The 23,000-nt window shown below is 38.0% G+C and overlaps 1 protein-coding gene across 2 annotated transcripts in view; it reads left to right on the forward strand.

The window, feature by feature from the left end:
* LOC119789556 (coiled-coil domain-containing protein 9B) overlaps positions 1 to 23,000 on the forward strand; it is a 29,310-nt gene that overhangs the window by 736 nt on the left and 5,574 nt on the right. Inside the window, exons 2-10 of one of the 2 annotated variants that reach the window (XM_038294483.1) lie at positions 2,135 to 2,335; positions 3,850 to 3,954; positions 4,042 to 4,197; positions 6,761 to 6,922; positions 14,923 to 14,988; positions 17,823 to 18,001; positions 19,767 to 19,816; positions 19,929 to 19,970; positions 21,415 to 21,511. In XM_038294483.1, coding sequence (XP_038150411.1) covers positions 2,207 to 2,335; positions 3,850 to 3,954; positions 4,042 to 4,197; positions 6,761 to 6,922; positions 14,923 to 14,988; positions 17,823 to 18,001; positions 19,767 to 19,816; positions 19,929 to 19,970; positions 21,415 to 21,511 — 986 coding nt within the window. In that variant the 5' untranslated portion in view covers positions 2,135 to 2,206. The remainder of the gene's footprint in view (positions 1 to 2,134; positions 2,336 to 3,849; positions 3,955 to 4,041; positions 4,198 to 6,760; positions 6,923 to 14,922; positions 14,989 to 17,822; positions 18,002 to 19,766; positions 19,817 to 19,928; positions 19,971 to 21,414; positions 21,512 to 23,000) is intronic. The other variant, XM_038294484.1, reaches the window with a different exon arrangement.

Genomic DNA, 23,000 nt, shown 5'->3' on the forward strand with positions numbered 1-23,000 from the left:
CTCATGCTGAGACTCCATTCAAGATCTGCAGTTACCAGGTCAATAGGAGATCGGATATTCTGCATTTTATTTGCAGGTTTAGCTGCAGCAGGAATTCAAATGATGGTGATGGTGTTTGTGCACTTGCTGGCTGAGTCACTGCTTCGCTCTGGTTTTATCCCGTGGAAACAACCGTGACATGAGTTGTTATTAGTGCAACAGTGGAGAATGAATGACTCACTTTAGAACATCACCTCCTCAAACCCATCAGAGAAACAAAAAACTGAGAATATAAAGTCAATTTTCATTTGACAAAAAGCTGTTATTAGGATTTCAAACTCTTTCAGAACGTCTCCTTGGTCCAACTTTACTGAATCAGATTGATCTAATATATTCTCACTATGCATTTCACTTCTACAGAGCCTTGCTAATTATAAATATAACATTGAATCCAGGTGTGTTAAAGTGGGAACTAACAGTTGCAGGAAATTAATTCCTTTAGTTTGAGAGCACTGCTTTTTTCCCATACAGGTCTGAGCGTGTGTGTGATTGCTTGTCCTGTGGGTCTATAATGTCCTTTAAATGAACGACAAAAATCTATCCAGAATCCAGCCCCCCAGGGATTTTTTTTCTTTCTGATTTTTGTTTTTGTCCTATGCCTAGAAAAATCAAACAATTATAAAATAATAAGAAATAAAACAATTCTCTGGACCAGATAACCTATTTTTGGAGCAGAATAGAATATATTATAGAGAGCTTTTTTTCCCTTGAAAATTGTAGAACATAATTACAGATTTGCAGGTCAAGGTTATCCATATAGAGCTTTGCAAACGTATTAGCACTCCTTTAATCTTTTTTCCATTTTTCAATATTGCAACCACAAACCCTGATGTAACAGACAAAAACTAAAATTTGAAATAATTTCATTTATGTGAATTAAAAAGATGCTTAGCCTTTTCTTTGTTTTAAACCTAAAAAATTATAAATGTGGCATACATATTTTGCTATTAAACCCTCAGAAATAAACCTAGTTCCCTTCAGAAACAGCTTAATTAATAAATATTTTTTTAGTTTAAATTCACCATAAATACACACGTTTGAGAGCATTTGACAACAATCTGCATCATGACGAAAGTAATAGGGCATAGACCTCAAGCAAAAAGACTGAAGAGGTTTAAAGCAGGCTTAGGTTATAAAAAATAAATCCCAAGCATTGAGGCAAAAGAAAACAAATGCAGAATTAAAGGAACCAGCCAAGAAAATATTAAGCCATAAGAAGTCCTTTGATGTGTATCTAAAGCAGAAGGTCACACTGCTTCTTATTTATGGGGATCAAAGTAAAAAGAGCTGAATGCAAGGCATGAAAACAGTTTGAAAACTGTTAATGATATTTTCCTACAATTTCTCACTATTTACTTTGTGCTCTTAAAGTCTTGAATAAAATATCTTAAGTTTGAGGTTGAAAATAAAAAATAATGAAACCAATTTAGAACATAAAATATGCATTTTTTTATTCTTTTATGCTGATTAAACCTGGCTGAAGCTTTCCCTGAATCTATAATATAAATATATTTGATTACTCTCTCACTGCTTATAATGCAGTTTTTCTTTCCCTACAAAAAAAAACTTTTTTACTGCCAGTCGGATGAGCTCCATATCCCTTCATCTGCACAAACTAGATTCAGCAGAGAATATTAGATTACAGCAGGCCAAAGGAAGTGAGATCATTGAGTCACAGATATTTGATGCCCTGTAAAAAATGGGGCTACCTCAACACAACAACTTGCCATCTGATGTCGGAGGGCTGCTGCAGAGGTAAAGCTGCTGCCCCATGAGTTCTTATTGGAGTTTTTAGCCCTGGGCCTCATGTACTGTGGTAGGGCAGGCCCTGCTGACTGCAATGGGATGTTTAGGATGCCCTGCATATGTGTAACTGAGCTTCCTAATGAATGCTCCATCTGTGGTGGCTGCACTGATGTGTCATTGCTCAGACATGGATCTCTCTCATGAGTTTTTACCGTTCTTCTTTTAATAAACAATTAAGGTCTATCTTTATTTTTCATTTTTAAGTCTAAATGAATAAATTATGCATTTATTTCTTAAAAAAAACCTGCCTCCTTTGTGTTTATAAATTTGATCTTTTTATGTCTTGTAGAGATATAAGAAGTCGGTCTTCTTTATATGACCATCAGAGCTAAAGTCAAAATCTGAAGCCTTCAACTGAGTAATGGTGAACGTGTCTCACCAGACCACCAGTAACGTGATGCCCAAAAGGGATCATGAAAGAGATCTGGAGCTGGACAAGAAGATCGAGGCTCTTCGCAGGAAGAACGAAGCCCTCATGAAGAGGTATAAGGTGAGGAGAAGCTGCCTACTGGCCGAGAAGCTATATTTTCAGATTCAAAGTAGAATCAAGCTGGATTTCTCCTGCTTTTTGCTGGATTAAATAGCATTTATCAATATTTTCATACCATTATATTGTACGTAAATGGCCAAAATCCAGAATTGTCAAATTTCATCTTAGGAAATTAAACTTTATGAACCAAAATTATTCAGTTAAAGAGGAAAACTAGTAATAGCTTTCCTCTATTACTAAAACTGAATTCTTGGAGCATTCTTAGTTTTACCCCTGTTTTAATCTGCATTAATTTAATTATGACAGGAGCTAGAAAGCATGCTCACAGCATGTCACCAGGTTTGCCTACTTTGTAATAGAGAAACATTTAGCTTCACTTTTCTTTTCATAAAACTTAAACTCTATTAGCCTGTTTACCTTGAAACATGTTACCCATTAGAACATCTTAAAGCTAATGTTATTTTTGTGGTGGTCAATGCAAGAAAGCGACTCTAGTCAGACTGCAGCTGCAGTCAAACACTCACATGGTGAGAGAGAAACTTTTCCAGCTGCAGCTAACACAGCTAACTCAAATGACTGAACTACCACTTCAGCATACCGGCAAGTGCCATAAAGGCCTGGTAATGAGCCATTTGTTTGATTCAGCTTTGAAGCAAGGATGCATAAAAAAAACCTGCAGAATTGGCCACCCCATAAATCAGCACGAGTGAAGAGCAGCAAAGATCCAGACCACTGGAGTAATTTTCTACGGACAGATGAGACTGAATATGAATTACTTTGTCAGATTAGAGGGTATGGTTTGGGTTAAACCAAATATTGCATTCTAAGGAATGAACCTTGTCCCAGCTGTGAGATATTGAAAAGGAAGTGTCATGGTTTGGGACTGCTTTGCTGAACCAGGACACTGCCAGATCCCTATCATAGAACCCACTGAAAATCCTAAAGTGAGTGAGTCTTCCTTCAATAATAATAATAATAATAATAATAATAATAATAACTTTGATTTATATAGCGCCTTTCAGGACACCCAAGGTCGCTTTACAAGAGGTGAAGTAAGGGGGGTAGGGACATGGAGGGGGTTAGGAAGGGTAGGCAAGAGAGAAAAGGTGTGTTTTAAGGTGCTTTTGGAACTGTGTCAGGGAAGTTGCGGAACGGATAGGAGGGGGGAGGGCATTCCAAAGAGCCGGGGCCACTGCACAGAAAGCCCTGTCGCCAAAGGTCTTGAGACTTCAGACTGATTTTGAAAATTCTGAAGTGGCTACAAGCAGAAAAGTAATTTCATCCAAAGGATTTCTTTTCTTTATTAACTAAAACAAGGCTAATATGTTTTGTTCAAGTCCAATTAAGTCACTTTCGTATTCAGATATACCTAAAATAATAATATGAAATATTCATATGTGTCAGTCAGTGTTTTTAAAGTAATACTTAAAAAAATAATATCAATGTAGATTTTATTATGTTTAATTTTTTAAAGGTTTAGGCTCTAAAGTATGATGGTTTTTGTTACTTTTAAGGAGGTGGAAGAGGACAAGAAGAAAGCAGAAGAGGAAGGAATGGCACTGCAGAGTCGAAAAGGCAAAGCTGATGACCTCACTGTCACTATCAGCAAGTCTGCAGATGTATGTTTCCTTCAGCACGCTGAGTTCATGGTATATTTTATTTAAAACTGCTTTGTGAGCCTTTGATTTTTTTTAAATTGGGGGCAGGAGAGTCGTGTAGTGGTAACAAAGCCATTCAGGAGTGGGTCTCCAGCTGGATCAGGGCAGCAGGAGGGTGGGGCTGACAGGGAGGGAGAAGGCTCGTCTCTGGAGGCTGGGCGAGGCACCAGGAAGCAGCTGATGGTCACAATGGTTGGAAGAAAGGTAAATTCACTTTGCTATGCATATAGAGAAGCTCAGAGGTTTTAACATATTCAATAAAGGAACACTTTATTTCCTTTTTCCTATGTACGTTATTAAAGCATGATTTCTTAATTTGTATCTATTTTTAGTTAAACAAAATGTGTTTAAGAAAGGTATTCAGTATTAGTTCAAGAGGTAAATAAATGCATTTATATATATAAAATTTATATAAAAAGATTGCTCTCTGTGCAGCCAAACGAAGTAAGGGAATATAAACCTAAATAAAGAAACAAAAAAAAAAAAAAAAAAGGATTCGTTTGGCATTATCCTTGCATGTTTCCTATGGTATTCTGAAAGGATATCTTTGAAGACATTTATGGCCACCTAATCATCAAATATTAACTCACTAATTATCTCTCCACATATTCTCATTCAGTGTTATTTCAACCTGGAGAGACTCACACAGAGAAAAGCTGCAATTAGAAAAGTATTCAATTATTTGTACAGGTCATATTCTTCTAAATATTTCCATCAAAAGGAAAACCAGCTGATTGCGAGGACTCATTGACTCTCTGCAATCCATCACAACTATTCTTCACAAGCATGTGGTGAAAGTGGAGAGGAAAACTCCCTTTTAACAGGAAGAAACTTCCTGCAGAACGAGGCTCAGAGTGAGCGGCCATCTGCGGAGGCCGACTAGGGTTCATGGTGACAGAAGCAGATAAAGACAAACGAAATGAGAGTGAGGGAGGAGATGGGGTGGAGGTGGGTGAAAGTTTGCTTGCTTGGGGGAGAGAGAAGTTAGGCCAGGTGCTAAATGAAGGGGATCATGAAAGATGATTGGCTTCAGAGAAGATGTCGCCCCCGAGCTGATTGGCTGGAGCTGAACAAGCTGAACCACCTGCGATTTGCAGGTGAAGCTGATAAGAGTCCTTCAGATTGAATTCACTCTTATGCTTAATTTGTAAGATTTGCCAGTAAAGATGTTTTCAGCGATTGATGGAAAGGATATAAATAATCCAAATCAAAGAAATTGATCTAAATAAATTAACTTGGTATAGTGGAAATAATTTTAAATATAAATCCTATTTTTAGGTTTTAAAGCTACAGTGTGTAATAATTACAGGGATATACAGTCAGAAATGTAATATATTATACATAACTATGTTATTTATCATGATCTACGAGCTCAGCCTCTTATCCTTAATATTTGCGTTGCCTTAGAATTCGTTATTTATAATTACATAGGAGCGGGTCTCGCAGCCATGGGGGCAGACATCTTTGCGCTACGGCAGCGCAGAGCCAACAAACTAGCGATTGCGAGAACGCCAAAACGTCACAACGATGTAGAAAAAATAACGGGTATATTTATTTTCTTAAGTCTACATGAAATCTATACCCTACACAGACTAATGAAATACTACCTTTAAAATTATCTATGTAAACAAACCTCATCACTTGAGTAGGTAGGTGATGCGGACGTCGTGGAAGACATTTTGTCCCGTAACGCTCGCCGTACTGTTGGGGGGGAGAAGCGGTGGGGGGGAGATGTTCATGTTGCTGCAGTCTGCAGTCTGACCGCTAGATGTCGCTAAAAGTTACACACTGTAGCTTTAAAATGACAGAAAGACATTTATAATACAGCGAGGATAAAGAAAAGACACGATGCTGATTAGATCCAGTCCAGATGAGTTATTTTCTTATATATGGGAAATAAGAAACCAGCTTTATCATAAAAGAAACAAAAAAAAACTTTCTGGTGAACACCATTATAACACTGAAAAAGGATAAGTCCTTCCTCATCTTGTTACTCTTGTGATTCTGTTTAAGTTTTCTGTAGATTTAGTTTAAAAACAGATTCAGACACCACCAAATACAACATTTCTTAGTGCTAATATTCCTCGGGCTTTAGATTTTATTTTAGAGAGAGAAAAAAAAAAAGAAAAGACCACCTAAATTATTTTAACTTACCAAATATTGCATCCAAGAAACACAGAACTTTTTAATGACACAAAAAAATTCTGTTTCGATGTCCTACCGTAAAATTTCAAAAAATATCCACTGGACTTTGTTTTCAAGATTTGAAGACGTTTCGCCACCTCTCCAGGAAGCTTTCTCAATTCAAATGTCTGGATCCGCAGTGAGTTTGAGTCTTATATGGACAAGGCCTTGTATTGCTTGGAAACATGCAAATGGTAACCGACGAATGGGTCGTTTAGTTCCATCGATAGCCTGTAATATCTGAACCTGTCTATGATACTAGGGGTCGGTCGTTAAAGGGGGGATTGCCATTAAGGGGGGATTGTCTCCTGTAATACCTGAAACCTGTCTATGATTGTTAAGGGTCGGTCGTTAAGGAGGTATTGTTCACCGGCTGGAGCGGGTAGGTCCCTCGTTCCTCAATCATAGACAGGTATTATCTTGAAAACCAAGTCCAGTGGATATTTTTTGAATTTTTCCGGAATGACTATGACCTGGATGACTGAGAACCTTCATCAGCATTTCGATGTTCTAAAACAACAGATATACAGTGTTACTGTAAAGCACTTGAGATACTCTAACATTAGTTAGTGCCTCTCTCTAGGGTAAAAGGGTGGTGAGTGAGAGGCCAGAAAAACAACCGGGCCCCACAGATGTCAAGAGCCCCTCGGATGAAGGACAGATGAGGCGAGTGGAGTCAGCTGGGAGAGGAAAGCAGCCGTCTAAGACGACTAAGCGAGAATCGCCACTAGCAGTTGCAGCAAAGGTCTGATTCAGACTCTTCCGTCTGCTTCGTCTCACACTCCTCTTTGTTTGTTCTCTGCTGCACCCCTGTGTTTTACATAGATGTCAGACATGTCTGCTCAGCCGTCCCCTCTAGTGACTGAGCACAATGAGGAGCAGACAGGAGGGGGACGGAGACTGTGACTTACTGCTGTGGGAATTAGGATAAAGGGGGGGGGGGGGCTGTTGCTCTGTAAAAAGCCAGCTGTCTAATTAAAACTTTGATATAATTATATTGTAAACCACTGAACACCTGCCTTTAAGTTGATGGGATTATGATAAAAGGTTTACAGGCTCCACAAAATCTTTATATTACACTATATATATATATATATATATATATATATATATATATATATATATATATATATATATATATATATATATATATATATATATATATATATATATATATATATATATTTATTATACAGTCTGCCATTAGATCATCTTTCCTTATATATTTGCTTAATGTCACAATAATGAGACTTTTTTTTAACCCTCTCCACAATGTTGAAAATTTTCCTTAGTTTGATAGTTTGGCATTCTTGCCTTTAAACTTTATGACTTGGATCAAACCTTAAGTACTGTATCTTCTCTCAATGGTTTTCTTGAACATTGGAACCATTCCTCCTGATTGTTTCTTCTGAGTAACATTTGGATATGCCGTCTTGTTCACTTACTGTCTTTGAGCTCTACCGATGGGATTAATACCCTGAGAACTGCTGGCATGTCTGTGTAAATTCTCAGTCATCTGGGTCATGGGACCAACAGAACAGGCTTAAATCGGAATGATAGAAGACAACTTCTTGTCCGGAGACAATGCTTCAGCATTTCCTCACACGACATTCCCACCACAGCAAGATTCCCGAACAACATCATGCTCTCTCCCCTGTGCTTTGCAGCTATGATGGTGATCTAAGGCTTGCAAGTCGCCCCCGTTAACAAAGTTATTATAGACAAAGACTGGAATTTTAGTTTCATTAGACCACAGGAGGTCTAATGTTGAATTTGTTTTCAAATTTTTACAAGATGCTTCAGAGAACGGGATATTTAGTTTTGAGAGTCTGTAAGGATGACAAACTGAGCTGGAGTTGTAGTCCAACAGGCTGGTAGCAGACTTGAGAAGGCAGATAATCGTTGCATAGACCATGCATAGGTGATTGGCTGATCAGGCAGGTGGCAGGTAGAATAGAACAGTAACAGGCAGAGGCATTCCAGGTTGTGACCAGTCAGAAGTCAATGACAATTCAGGGAGGAAATGGTGAGTGCAGAAACATACGCAGTGCACAAAAGCACTGGTTAGAGAGACGGTTATTAATTGGCAAAGTAACAGCTGAAAGGAATGAGGTTCACTAGGAGAGAGATGTGTGCGTCTGCTCACTCCACTTAACAGAATTAAGCAGAGCAGAGAGTAGCCAGCAACCAGCACAAAAGCAATCAGTAGATGCATGCGGCTTGACATAAAGTTATTCTTGTAATGAGAGGACCTCTGAGAACCTCTGATTCAGCCATAATTGCTAATTTAAATGCCTGTGCAGTTCCTCAGTCATCCAGGTCATGGTCAAGCTTGAAAGTTACATTTAAGGCAACTTGATGTGAGGTTTTCTAGAAGTTTCATCCCACATCAAAGAGGTATCTTCAAGTCAAATTAGAGTTAAGGAGTTAAGAAGAGATTAATATACTGTAGGTGCACTGATGCAAATTTGCTATTTAAGGGCTCAACGGGCCACTCGCCTTTGCCAATATGTGGTTTGGGATGGACCTTAATGTGATGGACCCTCCGTGGGAATGTGCAAACAGAGGGTTAGCGCTTAGGGGAGGTGTTTAACAGTCTGTTTGGGATTGGAGAACTTCAGGGTGCAGCAGAGCAGAGAGATGCAAGCAGCACGCCAGACCAAGTAACAAGTAAAAAGACTAAAAGTGAGATTTTCGTCCCAGTAAACCCCCGTAAACTCCTGCAGATCTGCCTGATTTTCGTCAGTTTCCGACAATTTGCAACCTGTGCTTGTCCGCGTTTGTCGTGCCACAAATTGTCGGAAACGTACCGTGACGTATGTGGAGAGCGATCAGCTGTACTAATGGCCCTAATTAGCATATGAATACAGCAAACCCGCGCGGCTGGCCAAGTCTGGCTTGAATAACCTTCTCAGTATTGGCTGAAACCACTATTCTCAAACAAGTAAAATCGCTCGTGATTGGCAGCAAAACCACACGTGGCCACGCCAGGCTTTAATTTTCTTACTGAGTATTGGACGGAACCACTTCTTTTTAAACAAGTAAAGTCGCTTGTGATTGGTTGGCATATATATATATTTACATATAAATTTACATATATATATATTCATATATATATATATTTATTTATTCATTCATTCATATGGTGTGTATTTATGTTATCCTACACTACTACACAATTATTATGCTACCATCAAGGACATGAATGAATTTATACAGGAAATGAAGATTTGCCAGGAAGCTGTTTATGCAAAGAAAGAGCTTTATTGAAACACAACTATATACAACACGTATCCAAACACATGCGTTTCTAAAAATTAAAACTCCGTGAACGGTCCGTTTGCTTCCTCGGGGTTGGAGGTAACTGGCAGCATTCCCTCCGAGGCAGGTCCGATGTGCAGACTAGTGATGGGCAAGTGAAGCCTCATGAAGCAATGAAGCTTTCCAACGCAAAGTGTTGAAAAAAGTTCATTACTCGATGCTTCATTCATCACTCACTAGTGACATCTGCTGGTGAAACTGTAACAGCCTTGTTACTCAGTTGGATCATACTTCCAAATATTAGGAAATGCAATATTGTCACAAAGTTTTCATCAAACTCATGTTTAGTAAGAGGAGAATCCTATTCAATTGTCATGTTTTAATGATTAAAATGATTTGTAGCCAATCTAATCCTTGACCATCAGTGGTGGTGTTAGGTTTTCTTTTATGTCATGGACTTATTAGACAATGAAGATGTGTTACTTTAATGTATTGAGAACTGAGTGACTGTTGCTGCAGACTCTGTGTACTTTGAGCTTGAAACTTGCTTCCTTAAAGACAGAATTTGTTTAAAATCATCTCTTCCTAGGAGTTCTAGTTCTGATTCTTAATATTAAGTTACACATAGAGTTTGCCTCTTCTAATGGCTTTTAGTCTGGTTTTGATGTGTGGTTCTGATGCATCTCCTGATTAAACAAAAGAAAATATAGAAATTTCTGGATTTTAGGTTTAATTGTTTTTATTTAGGAATAGGACTTTTTTCCACTGTTTCAGGTTGTGATTGTGATCTGTCATCTCATAATACTCCCACATGAGAGGTTTTTCTCTTTTTTGACGGCTCTATTACAACCACTGCTGATGAAAACTGTTCTGCTGAGACCAAACCACCTACTACAACCCACAAAGCAACAGGATTCATCGCGCTTTTATTTTGAAAACCGACACGCAAAATGAAGCAGTCACGTGACCAATGCAATGCGAGGCCTCGTTTGTTGCCAGTCACGTGGTTTTCAACAAGACAACACAGGCCTCGAAGCGGGGCTTCATTGACACGCCCCCTTATTACTCGGTACAAGCCTCGAAGCCTGGCTTCAGATAGCCCATCACTAGTGCAGACGCCTAGTGTGCGTGGCCCTGTACTTCGGCATCGCTTCTAACCGGGACTGCAGCTTAACACAGAGTTCAGTGAGATCCGGCCTACGAAATGGCGGCGACCGTACAATCCATCCAGAGACACCGCCGAGGAAGGCGGACTTCCAGAGTTCCACTTCCTCATCTGCTAGCACACTCTGCCTCGCTTTCAGCAGCTGAAAAAAAAAACAATGAATCAGCGCACTGCGTATGGACACAACACATCTATTAATGCACCTGAAAAATAGTCACCAAATAAAGTCTTACCCTCTTTCTTCTGGCCCGACTCTGAGCAGATAGCCTCCGCACGCAGCGTGTGGCTAACAGCGTATATCTGAAGCTCCTGCGTACCGTCTCAAAATACGTCTTACAGGCAGCTGGAAAACAATTAAATGAGAGTGGTATAAATAAAAAAATCAAACGCAAGTCACAGTAACAAGGAAGGAGAAAACATTAAAACAAGTCACTTACACACAATGTCGTCTTTATCAACATCGTGCAAATCTGGACTTGCCGAGATGGGAGGTCTGTGAAAACAAAATGTAAAAGCTATGATCGGTATCCATCCATATCCATTGCCTTTTACCGCAGAATGAAAGCATATTCTTTAAATCTTACCCTTGCTCCGGTTCATAGCACCTGCAATTAGTCTCCGAGTTGTGAAGACGGCGTACTGCTTCCTGTAAATCACAAAAAATACACTTTAATAAAGCTTGTTCTAGCAAGGCTACTATTAGCCACTATTAGCCGGTAGCTTAGGCTAGGCTGCTTTTAGCTTAGCAGGCAGTAATCGAACATATATTTACCGCTAGCATCTCTTCTTTGAGTTCGTCTTGTTCGATGCAGAGTCGCCATCGCGTCCAAGAGGAGTTTTACCCCGAAATCCAGAAGCTCCAGACCGCTGCACAAAGCAAAGCATACATCCTCCACTGTGGCTGCACACCGCCGATCTGAGTTTCTTGGAGATCGTAGGGAGCATGCGCGAGATGAACCAGGGTGTCCGCGGATCAATAAAAATAATTTAAAAATCATTCTTTTTTTTTTTTTATCAAGGCCTTACTTGGCACTAAAATTATTTAAATATGTTTATCGAAGTATTTATAATTCTTTAATAAAAAATGCTTATAAAAACAATTTCGTCAGATATATTATATCGCTCCAGGCGGAGAAAAAGCTAGAGGATATATATATACGTATATATGTGTGTGTGTGTGTGTTTACATACATACAGGAGTCATGGAACTCTGCTTGCAGCTCCTTCATATTTCATGTACACTAATAACTTGTGTACATGGTTCTTGATGATGGCATTAAAATCATTTCAAATAGCATTAAAATAGCATTAAATTAGAGTCACTCATTCCTGTATGAACCCTGTGAGTGCTTAATTTAATATGACATATTAAAAAAATCCCACCATCATCCAGCATATGTTCAGTTTCTGCCCAAATATATATGTAGATTTTTGTAACGGGGATAAGGATATTTCAAAACTGCTTTTTTTTGAATGAACTTGTTCACTACTTCCAAACTCAGCATCTCTTTTCATTCCTGTAATAAGAAGTTTCTTTTGAATGGATTTGATTAAAGTTTAAGTCCCTCGGTATAAAATAAATATTTTGATGGAGATGAGAAATCTGCTTCCTCGTTGGTGAATAACCAATAGTTTGGATCCAATCATTTAAATAAACGGTGTTAGTTTATATATATATATATATATATATATATATATATATATATATATATATATATATATATATATATATAAGAATTGTGCTATAATTTCTAGTCACCGATCTGTTGCTGCTATATTTTAATTTGACGAACCGGAATTTGTCGATGTTCTTTTTCCTGTTTGGTGCGATTGCAATTGCGGATCTTGACCTGGCCGGACCTTATGACCACAGTGTACCAATCTTCTCATGGCTACTTCCAACAGGATAATGCGCCATGTTATAAAGTAAATCATCTCAGACTCATTTCTTGAAACTTTTCCACTTAAGTAATTGTGAATTGAGCATATTGACAGACAACATTTTATTTTTTATCTTAAATGCAATTTTTTTTTTTATAATTACTGCTCTAAATGTATTGCTCTGTCAGCTAAAGATCTGTTTTGGTCTCTATACTTTAATTAAATAAATCAATTCAAGCTAAAATGTAAGAGGCTATACTAAGCCTGATCTCTTTGTATCAGAGAATTTCTTACCCAGAAAGATGTCACTTGGGGTAAAACCCCCCCTGCAACCCTGGTTTGCATTTGTATAGCTCACAGCATGTTCATTTACATGTTAAAGCCTCCCCTAGAATTCCAAGGGGGGGAGGCATGGGGGGAACACTGCCTAAGAGAGTCCACGTCAATTTCTGACAATTTACGGGAGTTTTCGGCGAAGCCTGCAAATTGTCGTAAACTGCCGCTAACCTGAAGTTCCATGACAATCTACAGTGCCGCATATTGACGAAAATCCCACTTTTCATGCAGTGTAAGTATAAAAAAATTGTGTGTTTTAGGTTTCTGTAAAAAGCTTCAGACAGCATCTTTACAGAGTATTTTTGTTTTGTTCCAGCTCTGAAACAAAGAAACCGTCTGTAATGTCTTCAAAAAAAAAGTGCTGCCATTATAGTGCTGCAAATTTCTATACCCAATATCTTAAACAATTGTGTTTGATTTTTTCACAAAGTTGTATTAGCATTATGTTTAAGGTGCATTTTGAAATCCATCCATACACTTAGTGACTTAGACAAACTTCATTGTCATTTTTATACACCGAGTATATACAAAATGAAATAATGTTGCTTACAGCTTCCAACAGTGAAATGTGCAGCTTAAAACAGTGGAATGACCATTACCATTACCATTAAGGGCAGCAGTGATCAGCAAGTAAACGGTGTACACAAATTTTTAGCTGCAGTTAGCTTTTCATATTGTTTAAAAGAAAAGTAATTGCCCTTTAAGTAAGCTTTTATACATTGTATTTAGATATCTGGTCTTAAAGTTATATGTAGCTCTTAAGCATGCTACAGTGGGCTTGAGAACTCAGATGTTACCCAGGGCACATGAGCTTTGAAATGCCACCCTTCTGCTGAACTCATTCCCCCTGGGTATGCAGAAACTCTGGGACAGCTGCTGTGTCTCACTGAAACAAACACTCACACTTGCAGGCTTTCAAACAAGCTGCTCAAGTTAATAAGCTGCAGAGCATGCAGATGATCCCTCATGACTGTAAACACAGACACGCTCAGATTTTTAAGAAGAGGTCTCTAAATATAAAAATCATGTTGTATGATTGTCTGGTTTCCTGATGCAGAGAGCTTTCCAAGTCAATGTGGTCTAAAAGCTACAGGCTTAACTCGGTGTCCTTCATAGAGACTCTATATCTATGGTGTCGTTTATTCCAGGCCCGCAAGGTCTGTTCTGCTTATTTATCATGTGGACTGAATCAGCACTTGAAAAGTAGCCAAAGTTCCAGCTATCTGGCAGTGCAGCAGGGCCTGCTACCACATGGAGACTGTTTACAATATTTAGCAAAAGTGTTCATTCTTCTATTAGATCTTCCCCTTTTGTCACATTACAAATGCAAACATAAATAAATTTGTCAGCATTTTCATCAAGTTGTATTTGTACAGTGGAATGAAAATGTATTTTGTTTAAAAAAAGATCTAAATGTGAGGTTTACATTCTGATTTAATAGGAGGACACATAATGGATATACAATCTTTAATTCAGAGTTTAAAAAAAAAATATAAATCTGAAAATATTTAGACTGACTCTGGGTACACTCAGGATCGATACATCCCTGCCCAGCCTTTCAAAGATTTTCAAATGTGGATTTTTGGGAGGATCTCATAGGTGTGTCCCCCATTCAGGTTGGACACTCGACGGTCCCTGTGACAAAAGAGACAGACAGGAGTGAGGGTCTGCTCTCTGACATGTTTATTTTCTCATTCCCTGCACTCAGAAAAATGCCAATTTGATCTAATTAACATTCAAATGCCTTCTCACTCCAAAAAGGCTCATTATGCAGCCAAAGAGATTCGCTGCTGGCAGGTTTCCAGGCAATAACCAGCAAAGAAAAGGAGAATGTAGGGTTGGTTTCTGTAAAGACACTTGTACAGAGCAGGTATCCTGCCTTGAATCATGCTGATGTTTTACAGTTTGAAACCAGTGGAGGGCAGCGTGGGACTGTTAATCAGGATGAGTCACCTGACCTACCTTGGTTTTATTTAGCTTTCTAGGGCAGCAGCAGAGATGTTGCTCTTTGCAGCAACATTAAACTACCTAACAACAAATTGCTGTGTCATCCTGTTGTTGTTCAGCTCTAATTTTACCATCCTGTCTCTCCTCACTGCCAGGAGGAGATTAAACACGGGTCGGTGAACTCTGAGGAGAACCAACAACAAGCTAAAGAGCAAAAGCAGGTAAAATATTGACTCATCTAAATAAAAGCCTTGTTAGTCTGTTTAGAAAAGAACACCTTTACAGATTTTCAGAAATGCCATGTGACATATGGAAGGAGCTGAGAGCAACAACACACTAAATAACTAATGAAATAATTATTTAAACCTTATATTAAAGGTATAGTGGAGGATGTTCTTTTTCCTGGTGGATCATCAAAATAGGTGGTCCTCCTAACTGTCAATCATTCTGGTGATATGTTCAGGTAGGTCATCCTAAGATCTTACCCCATTTTCACTTACTGGTGGTTAGTCTGACATAGTGGAAAAATTGCAAATCTTCTTTTGGAAAGTCAGCTTGTATAAGTGATGCAAACAGCAGCTTTTAAACAGAGCGTGCACGAGGAGAAATGGGCTTGTGCATACTCTTGCACGTGTTTGTGCATGTGTATTTTTTTTAAAATGGAGAGGGTCGGTCTTTTCAAAAATAAAAAAAAATCCTCCACTCTACCTTTAATATACTAAAACTGGAAATTAATGCATAAGTTATTTAATGAATGTATGTAATTAATTTTATGGATCTGAGTTAAATGTGTAGATGGATATTATTTCATAAATGATTTAATGTTCCTACACTGGCACGCCATGAATTAATTTAAACTGTCATACATCCATCCATAACCAAGTTCGAGAAGCAGAACTAGAAACTAGATGTCATAGAAACCCTGACATCTGTTTGGCTGTTTCTCACTCAGTAAGCCCAGAAACCTTCTTCCTGGTTTCCTTTTACTCTAATGTCAACATTATCATTAAAAAAGTTGTAAATATTTTTCTAAAATGTGTTGCCATTTATTAACAGCACAGTGTGTGAGCAAATGCAGCCTATATATCCACAGATGGGTCTCTAAAAAGGTAATGAGAGAGCATTTGTCAGTGGGCGGAGCTAACTTTATTTCTGCTGAAGTATCTGGCAGCTCCTACCACTCTAGGCCACACTAGACTCTATTATAAGTTTAGTAGATATAATTCACATCAAGCTCTGATAATAGAGGCTTCATTTATTTACATCATTTGCTGTAAACAAATTGAAACACATTTTAAAGTTATTTCCAACTTTCCCAGTGAAAAGATAGACTTTCAAGTAAAAAAGAAAACCAAGAAGAGGTTTTCTGACTTGCTCAGTTATAAGCAACAAATCAGACATCAATGTGGGTATAAGAGCAGCACTAATTCCGCCTCCTTGAATTTTCAGAGTTAAAATTAATCCATGATTTGCCTCTCCATATAAATCCTTAAATAACAATATTTACTTCTTAAAATAAAATCAGTATATTTAACTGGGGTCGATTTAATTAAGTATACATTTATTTCCAATCTCAATAAATTAATCATGCATTAAAACAAATCTTTCTTAAGGTAATCATTTATTGAACTGTGGCATTCCTCACCCTCCATAGTAACGGTGCAAACACAAATCCAAATGCTCATTGCATGCAATCCTTTATTAGTTATAACACTGTTTTGAGCATATCCTACTGTTACTTTGCTCCTCCTTCCCAAACTCATCCCAATATACCCTGCTTAAAATCTTAAGATTGATTCTTAAGTCTTAATTTTATCACATTTTCACACCTAGGGTATTACGCACCAGGTTCTACCTGTTAAATGGAAGGAAAAGATCCCATGGTTATCATATTCACTGCCCCTTTTCGTGTTATACCAATAATGCATTGCCAAGGTGCAAACTGGTTAAAGAAAGCAATGTTCAAAGAAACAGTCAAAGGATCTACAGCAACTTTGGAGGAGCTGCAGAGATTTAAAGCTCAGACAGTTTGAGATGAAAACTGCTCCAAAAATAAGGCTTTTCTGGAGGAGTGTCAAAAGAAAACTGTTGTGGAAAGTAAACATTTGGAATTCCCATTTGCAGCTTTCCACATTTAAAGGAGTGGAATTAATTAGTTAGGGTCAAAGTTCTAACTATTTTGATGTGCAAAAGGATGTGGGAAAAGAGAAAACTCCATGTCCCTGAACACACCATCCTCTCTTTGAAACCTAGCTGCATTTACAGCTTTTTTCAGTGGGGACAGGATTAAGTTCAATTCCATCCTTTGATTGTAGTTTTTAATATTTTGTTTAGGTCTTAGAGTCTAAGACAAGAGAATGAACTTAGCTCCTGTCTCTGATCATTTTACATGTCAGGCCACACAGAACAGCAGGAATATTAGATTTAATTAGCATCTGTGGCAGCAGTCGGAGGGGACCTGTTGAAACATGAGAGACTAACTTCCCATGTGGCCCCAGAGGTCCTGTGAGGGCCACGGATAAGGGAGGTGTAAAGATGATGGTAAACAAAAGGATGGGCACAGAGAACATGTTTTCATCTTCCTCGATTGGTCCAAACAGGAGCGGAAAATGTTGCCAATTCTTACCAGCATCTGGCTCTCAATCCATAAGTGTTTAAGAAATAAAAAAGACTGAGATGGAAATTCATTTTCTATCCAGTTCCTTAATATTTTTAACTGCACAGTACCTTTTACTACTCTGGTTTCTTCCAGGGTTTTATAACTTCACCATCCAATCTGTGTCCCCTTTGATGTATTTAAGTCTGCCTCTGATCTACCTTTATCATGCAGTCACCCCTGAAGGAAGGAGACCTAATTCTGTTAGGTCTACAATTGCCTTTTCTTGAATTATTGACCCTCTTTGTTCAGAGTAAGGCCACGGTGGTCATCTAAATCAAAGTAGATTGCATGAATTTAAAGAAAAATATATTTCAACTTCGCTTTTTCTTGCTGCTGTATGATAAGATGCTCTTTTGGGTGGTTTAAAATAAATTGACATTTTTTGTGTCCAAGTAGGAGCCTGAGAGCCAACAAGCGAACACAGACCTCGACATCCCAACATCAAGGGAGGAGCAGGAGGAGTATCTTCGGTGGAAGAAGGAACGTGAGCAGATTGACAGGGAGAGGGTGGCACGCCACAAAAATGCAAAAGGCCAGTGGAGACGAGCGTGGGACATGGACAAAACCGAAAGCATGTAAGGCCTCTCAGAATACGGATGTTTTACCTCCAAAATGGTGCTAAGTTCTTGGGTTTTTTTACACCTTCGCTGTGGTGTTTCAGCCTTTTACTATATCACATTTTCCCACCAAGCCTTTTTAGCACTTTTAAATATTTATGATCTGATGACCAAATGCCTTTCAAAAATGCTTTCCTGTTTTTTTTTTTTGTCTAATGTTCACAACCTTTATATTGCATAAAGAACCCTCCTCTACATTCAAATAGCTCTTTATTAAAATTCAGATACATTATTTAGCCAAAATGGCAAGAAATATTTTGTTTGAAATGAAATCATGTCCACCAAAATTATTTTCAGCAAAACTTTTCATACATTTTACATTAGGCTTCTTCAAAAGGACAGCACTCAGAATATTGTAGAGGACTTTATTTAGGAGGATCGCTCTTGTTCTTTTAGACTCCCAATGTTTTGCCAAACTAAATGAAAACATCACCTCCCTTAAATAATCATTTTATTTTTTGCGTTGCTGTGTAGCCTCCATCGTAGGCTTATACTAAACGATACATAATTAGCAATAAGAAACATGCAAAATGTTCTCCCTAGTGATGCTGCTTCCATGAAATCTGCAGAAAGGATCCCCATTTGTAAAGATTTCATGCCCTTTACCTCGTATGGGCTCCATTTGACCAACCATGCTGCCATACTGTACCTGAAAATAATATACTGGTGTAGTTTCTCAGTCGTCCAGGTCATAGTCATTCCAAAAAAAAAAATATTTAAAAGTTAAAAAACAAACCACTGGACTTAGTTTCAAGTTAGAATACATTTAGCTTCCCATCCAGGAAAGTTTCTCAATTCCAAATGTCTGGATTAGCTGCTTCTTATAGTAGCCTTTCCTGAGAACAATCAAAATAAAACTCCTCCGGATGCAGGGAGTGGTCGCTGTGAAGTGAACTTTCATGCTGTAATAACAGCAAAATGTTTCTCAATTAAATTGTGCCATAAAGACATAAAATGCTTTCATACTTCTTCTTTTTTCAGCATTGGTTGTATCATTGTTGGATACCAGTTTGACTGTGTATGTTTGAGAAACACAGGATGTTGTGGGGTGTTTTTTCCCCACGTGCCTGTACAGTATATATTTTAGTGTTTTTAGTTGTTAAAAATCTAACAGCCTTTTCAGAATAGATGGGAGGGGGGAAAATTATTCTTTATTTAGTAAAAGATATCCTTAATTAGTAAAAATCTAGCTGCTTGAATACTCAGCAAGGCACTGGACACTTTATTTATGGCTGTTGAAATATTATGGGGGGGAGGCTAAATTTTTGGTTCAGTATTCTCATATTTTGTAAAGCCTGCAGAGATCCTGCAGAGCCTAAATGCCTGGAAGCAAAACTTCAGCCCCTCATTTTGTAATGTTTTGCTGACTTTCAAACAAGTCGAGGTGTAGTGCAAAGAGCAAATTACTGGTGCTGTTTAAATGTAAAGAGACAACGGAGGACAGGCTATTTTTAGCCAGGGATAAGCATTGGAATAGTTTGCCTTATTTGGCAAAGCTTAAACAAGGCCCCTGGGCAAGAACACAGGCGGAAATGTGCTTTTTATTTGATAGTTTGGTTGTTTCAGCGAATGCAAACTGTTTGGGTGTGAGACTTGGGTGTGAGGCAAAGTCTCTTATTGGTTCTTTATGATATTACAATTTAGTATTATGATTCTGGGATTAATTCAATAGGACTTGGACATGATTTAGCTATATTCATCTTAATCACATTTTTGCTTGTAGGTTTTCAGACAAATCTCTTCCTGATAGAGACTGGGGGGCTTCAACAAGAGGTAAGATGATGGTTTTTGTAAATAAAATAAAATAAAAAGCAGATAATTACCTTTAACATCCCAATATTATAATAAAAGGGTGCCTATTTCTGCTTTTTTGTGGTTTCTGTAGGACGAAATGCAAGAAGAGGTCAACAGAAAGCAGGCTCTAGAGGTATTCTCTGCATGGTGCATTGCTTCAGAATCTCTTTTCCAAAAGTATTCATACCTTTTTTCAAATTTGTCACACAGGAAACTTTAATGTATCATCATCTGTTTTTGTTGTTGTTGATATTTTCAGTTTAATTAAGCCAACTCTTTTGTTTCCTGTCTTTCATTACTTGATAAACAGATTAATTCAGCTGTGTCTTACCACTGTCGTCACGGTTACCGAGGTCAGGCTCACCTGGATTAATCAGTTCATCAAGTAATGAAAGACAGGAAAGAGCTGGCCTAAGTTTAGGAAGTAGTGGTGTTGTACATAGAGCCAATTGAAATGCTGAAAATGTGACATGCATTATGTGCTTGGCTCCTTTTACTCAGAATGAAATAGAAAATCCCCTTTATTGTCCCACAACGGGGAAATTGTGGCATTACAGCAGCAAAATTATTACAGCAAAAGTGCTCATACAAACGTGGACCTTAAAAGGTGTATAATTGAATAAGTCGCAGAGTAAAAAAAAAACAACAACAAATAATAAGGTACTTCTTAATTAGATTAAAACAAACGGTCATCAGAAGACAAATCATTCACAAATAGACGTGTATATGTGTATTTTAAGCTTAGTGTGAATATAGCTGCTCTGTGAAGGCCATAGAGATCGCCTCTATAGCAACTTATTTGAAAAAAACTCCCTTTAGCAATAAAATATTTTTGAACTGAATTGAACTGAATTGCAAAGAACATGATTGTCTTGTTGATCATTTTTAAGGTTAGGATACCCCATTCCAGCTGGTTTTATGCTGAAAAAAAATCATTCCAGAAGGGCGATATTTATGCGAAGTAGTAAAAAAGCTAACGGTAACTGAAGGAGCTGCGGAAGTCCACAGCTCGGGTGGGAGAATCTGCTGGCAGGAAGGAACCACGTTGCACTCTACAAATTTTTTCTCAGTGTCCCTTCAATGGTGAGATTGAGCAATGTGGGACAGTTTTCTTAAACAAGGATAGAGAAACTGTCCAGAGTTGATGTAAAGAAGAATGGAGATAAGTATCAGCCATACCTGGAGGAAAACACGCTAGACATACAAAGCTCATTCTGGAGTTTAAATCGTTTTTTTCTTACATTTTCACTTTTTGCAAGATCTCAAAATGATGTTTAGTACACAGTCTATTCGTAAATTAAAATGAAAAAGGCAGAGACTTTGTTGAGCTTTAGCAAAAGATCGCTGAACAAGTTATTGAACTCATCTGCAAAACTTTTTAACAATTATTGTGGATTTTTTTTGACTAGTAGATTTTTTTGAGAACATTGTTTCCTGTTTTGTTCCACTTTACAGATTGTTAATACATTGTGTTGGTTGATCACAGAAGAAATCCTTACAAAACATGCTGAAGTTAATGGGTATGAATAATACATGTCGAAGAAAATGTAGCTTTAATCTGTACTCCTCTATTTTAGGTCACGACAGGCGAGGCAAAGACAAGGCAGCTAAACACGTGCTTGTGATGAGCAGCAAAGCAAAAGGCAAAGACCGACTTACTGGGAGGGCCAGGAGGTCAGTGAGAGGCAAAACATAATCTGCATCATATTTAAGTGTTTTCAGACATCGAGATGCCCATCAGTTAGCAGTCATGAGAGATAGAACGATGACTAATGAGATGCATAAATAGGATGTGGGAAGGCCATTTTGTTTCCCTGAACTGTGCCCTTGTGTACAAATCTTGCTGCATGTCATGAGACCTGATTTAGACGTTGCAGCAGCTGATTAAATAACCCAAGAATCCTTGTTTGCATCCGCTGCAGTCAGCTTGTCTCCTCCAGCTTTTAAAAAACATACTATATACAAGCACGGGGGAAAGAGCTTCTTCTATTTAAAATTCAAAGCCAAAACTAACGGGGCATGAAGAGAAGCTAGAAGCAGCTCATACTTTAAATTAAAAGATTTTTCATCACACGGTGAGCAAAAGCAGTGTAGGTAAAGATTAGCACAGTCAGGTGTGTCCTGAGAGGTTCCAACTGTGCTGCTGATGCAGTTTACAACACATTTGAGGTTGGTGAGAGCTTCAACACGCCTGATCACAGCCTCGCTTTCTGAGTCGGAAATGGAGCTCCCTGAGGTCTCATCATCACCACTAACAGATAATGGAGCCTATGACTGAGAATCGCATTACAAATCACTTTGAATAAAAGCTCTTTGGACAGTCTAATATAAGCTTAGGTTTTCTCTCTGGTGAATGAATCAATTAAATGAGAAAAGTTTATTCACTTAACTTCTCAAGATCCAGTAAGTTTAAGGTTTAAAGGCTGAGACAACAATCACATTTGGTCAGAGTAAGAATGAGACGGTTGCCCACATCAAGGTATGCCACGGTTTTAAATGATTTCTGTTTTAAATAAATACTATTGTTTTAATATTGGTTCGATAGTATTTTAATTAGAGGTGAGAGTGCACTAAAAGGTCTTTAGGAAAACCATATACAGCTGTATTTTCAGTGAGTCCCTTTAAGTCTTCATGAGTTTTGGCATAATGGTTGGTAATAACTCGGGGGTGGCAAACAAATTCTTCTGTAGAACCACTTTGGCATCATAAAGTCTTAAAAACACCCAGTTGCAACTTTTTAAATGAAACTTATGATTTCATCATTTCATTTAAAAACCAACATCTCTGGTGTTATAACTTCATTCCTATTTAGTTAACTATTTTGTTACTTTAAACAGTTTAAAATATATTATGTCTCTACTGCCCTTTTTGGCTGTCAAGGAATTAATAAATGTAGTTACAGGTTTGATTCAACCCTTGGGGCTTGAGTTTTACACCTGCGATATTAACTATATCAAGGATGCTCAAGTCTACTCCTCAGAAGCTACCATCCTGTAACTTTTAGATACATCTCTTCTCTAACACACCTGAATCTAAAGGCTCAATCCTCTCATTTAGGCCACCAGAGGCATGGTAATGAGCTACTTATTCAATTGTGTTAAAAATGGAGTGCATTAAAAAGTTGCAGGATAGTATCTCTTGAGGACTAGACTTAAGCACCCTT

The sequence above is a fragment of the Cyprinodon tularosa genome, unplaced genomic scaffold, assembly GCF_016077235.1.
Source record: "Cyprinodon tularosa strain WSP-4 unplaced genomic scaffold, ASM1607723v1 ctg340, whole genome shotgun sequence".
NCBI classification, from domain to species: Eukaryota; Metazoa; Chordata; class Actinopteri; order Cyprinodontiformes; family Cyprinodontidae; genus Cyprinodon; species Cyprinodon tularosa.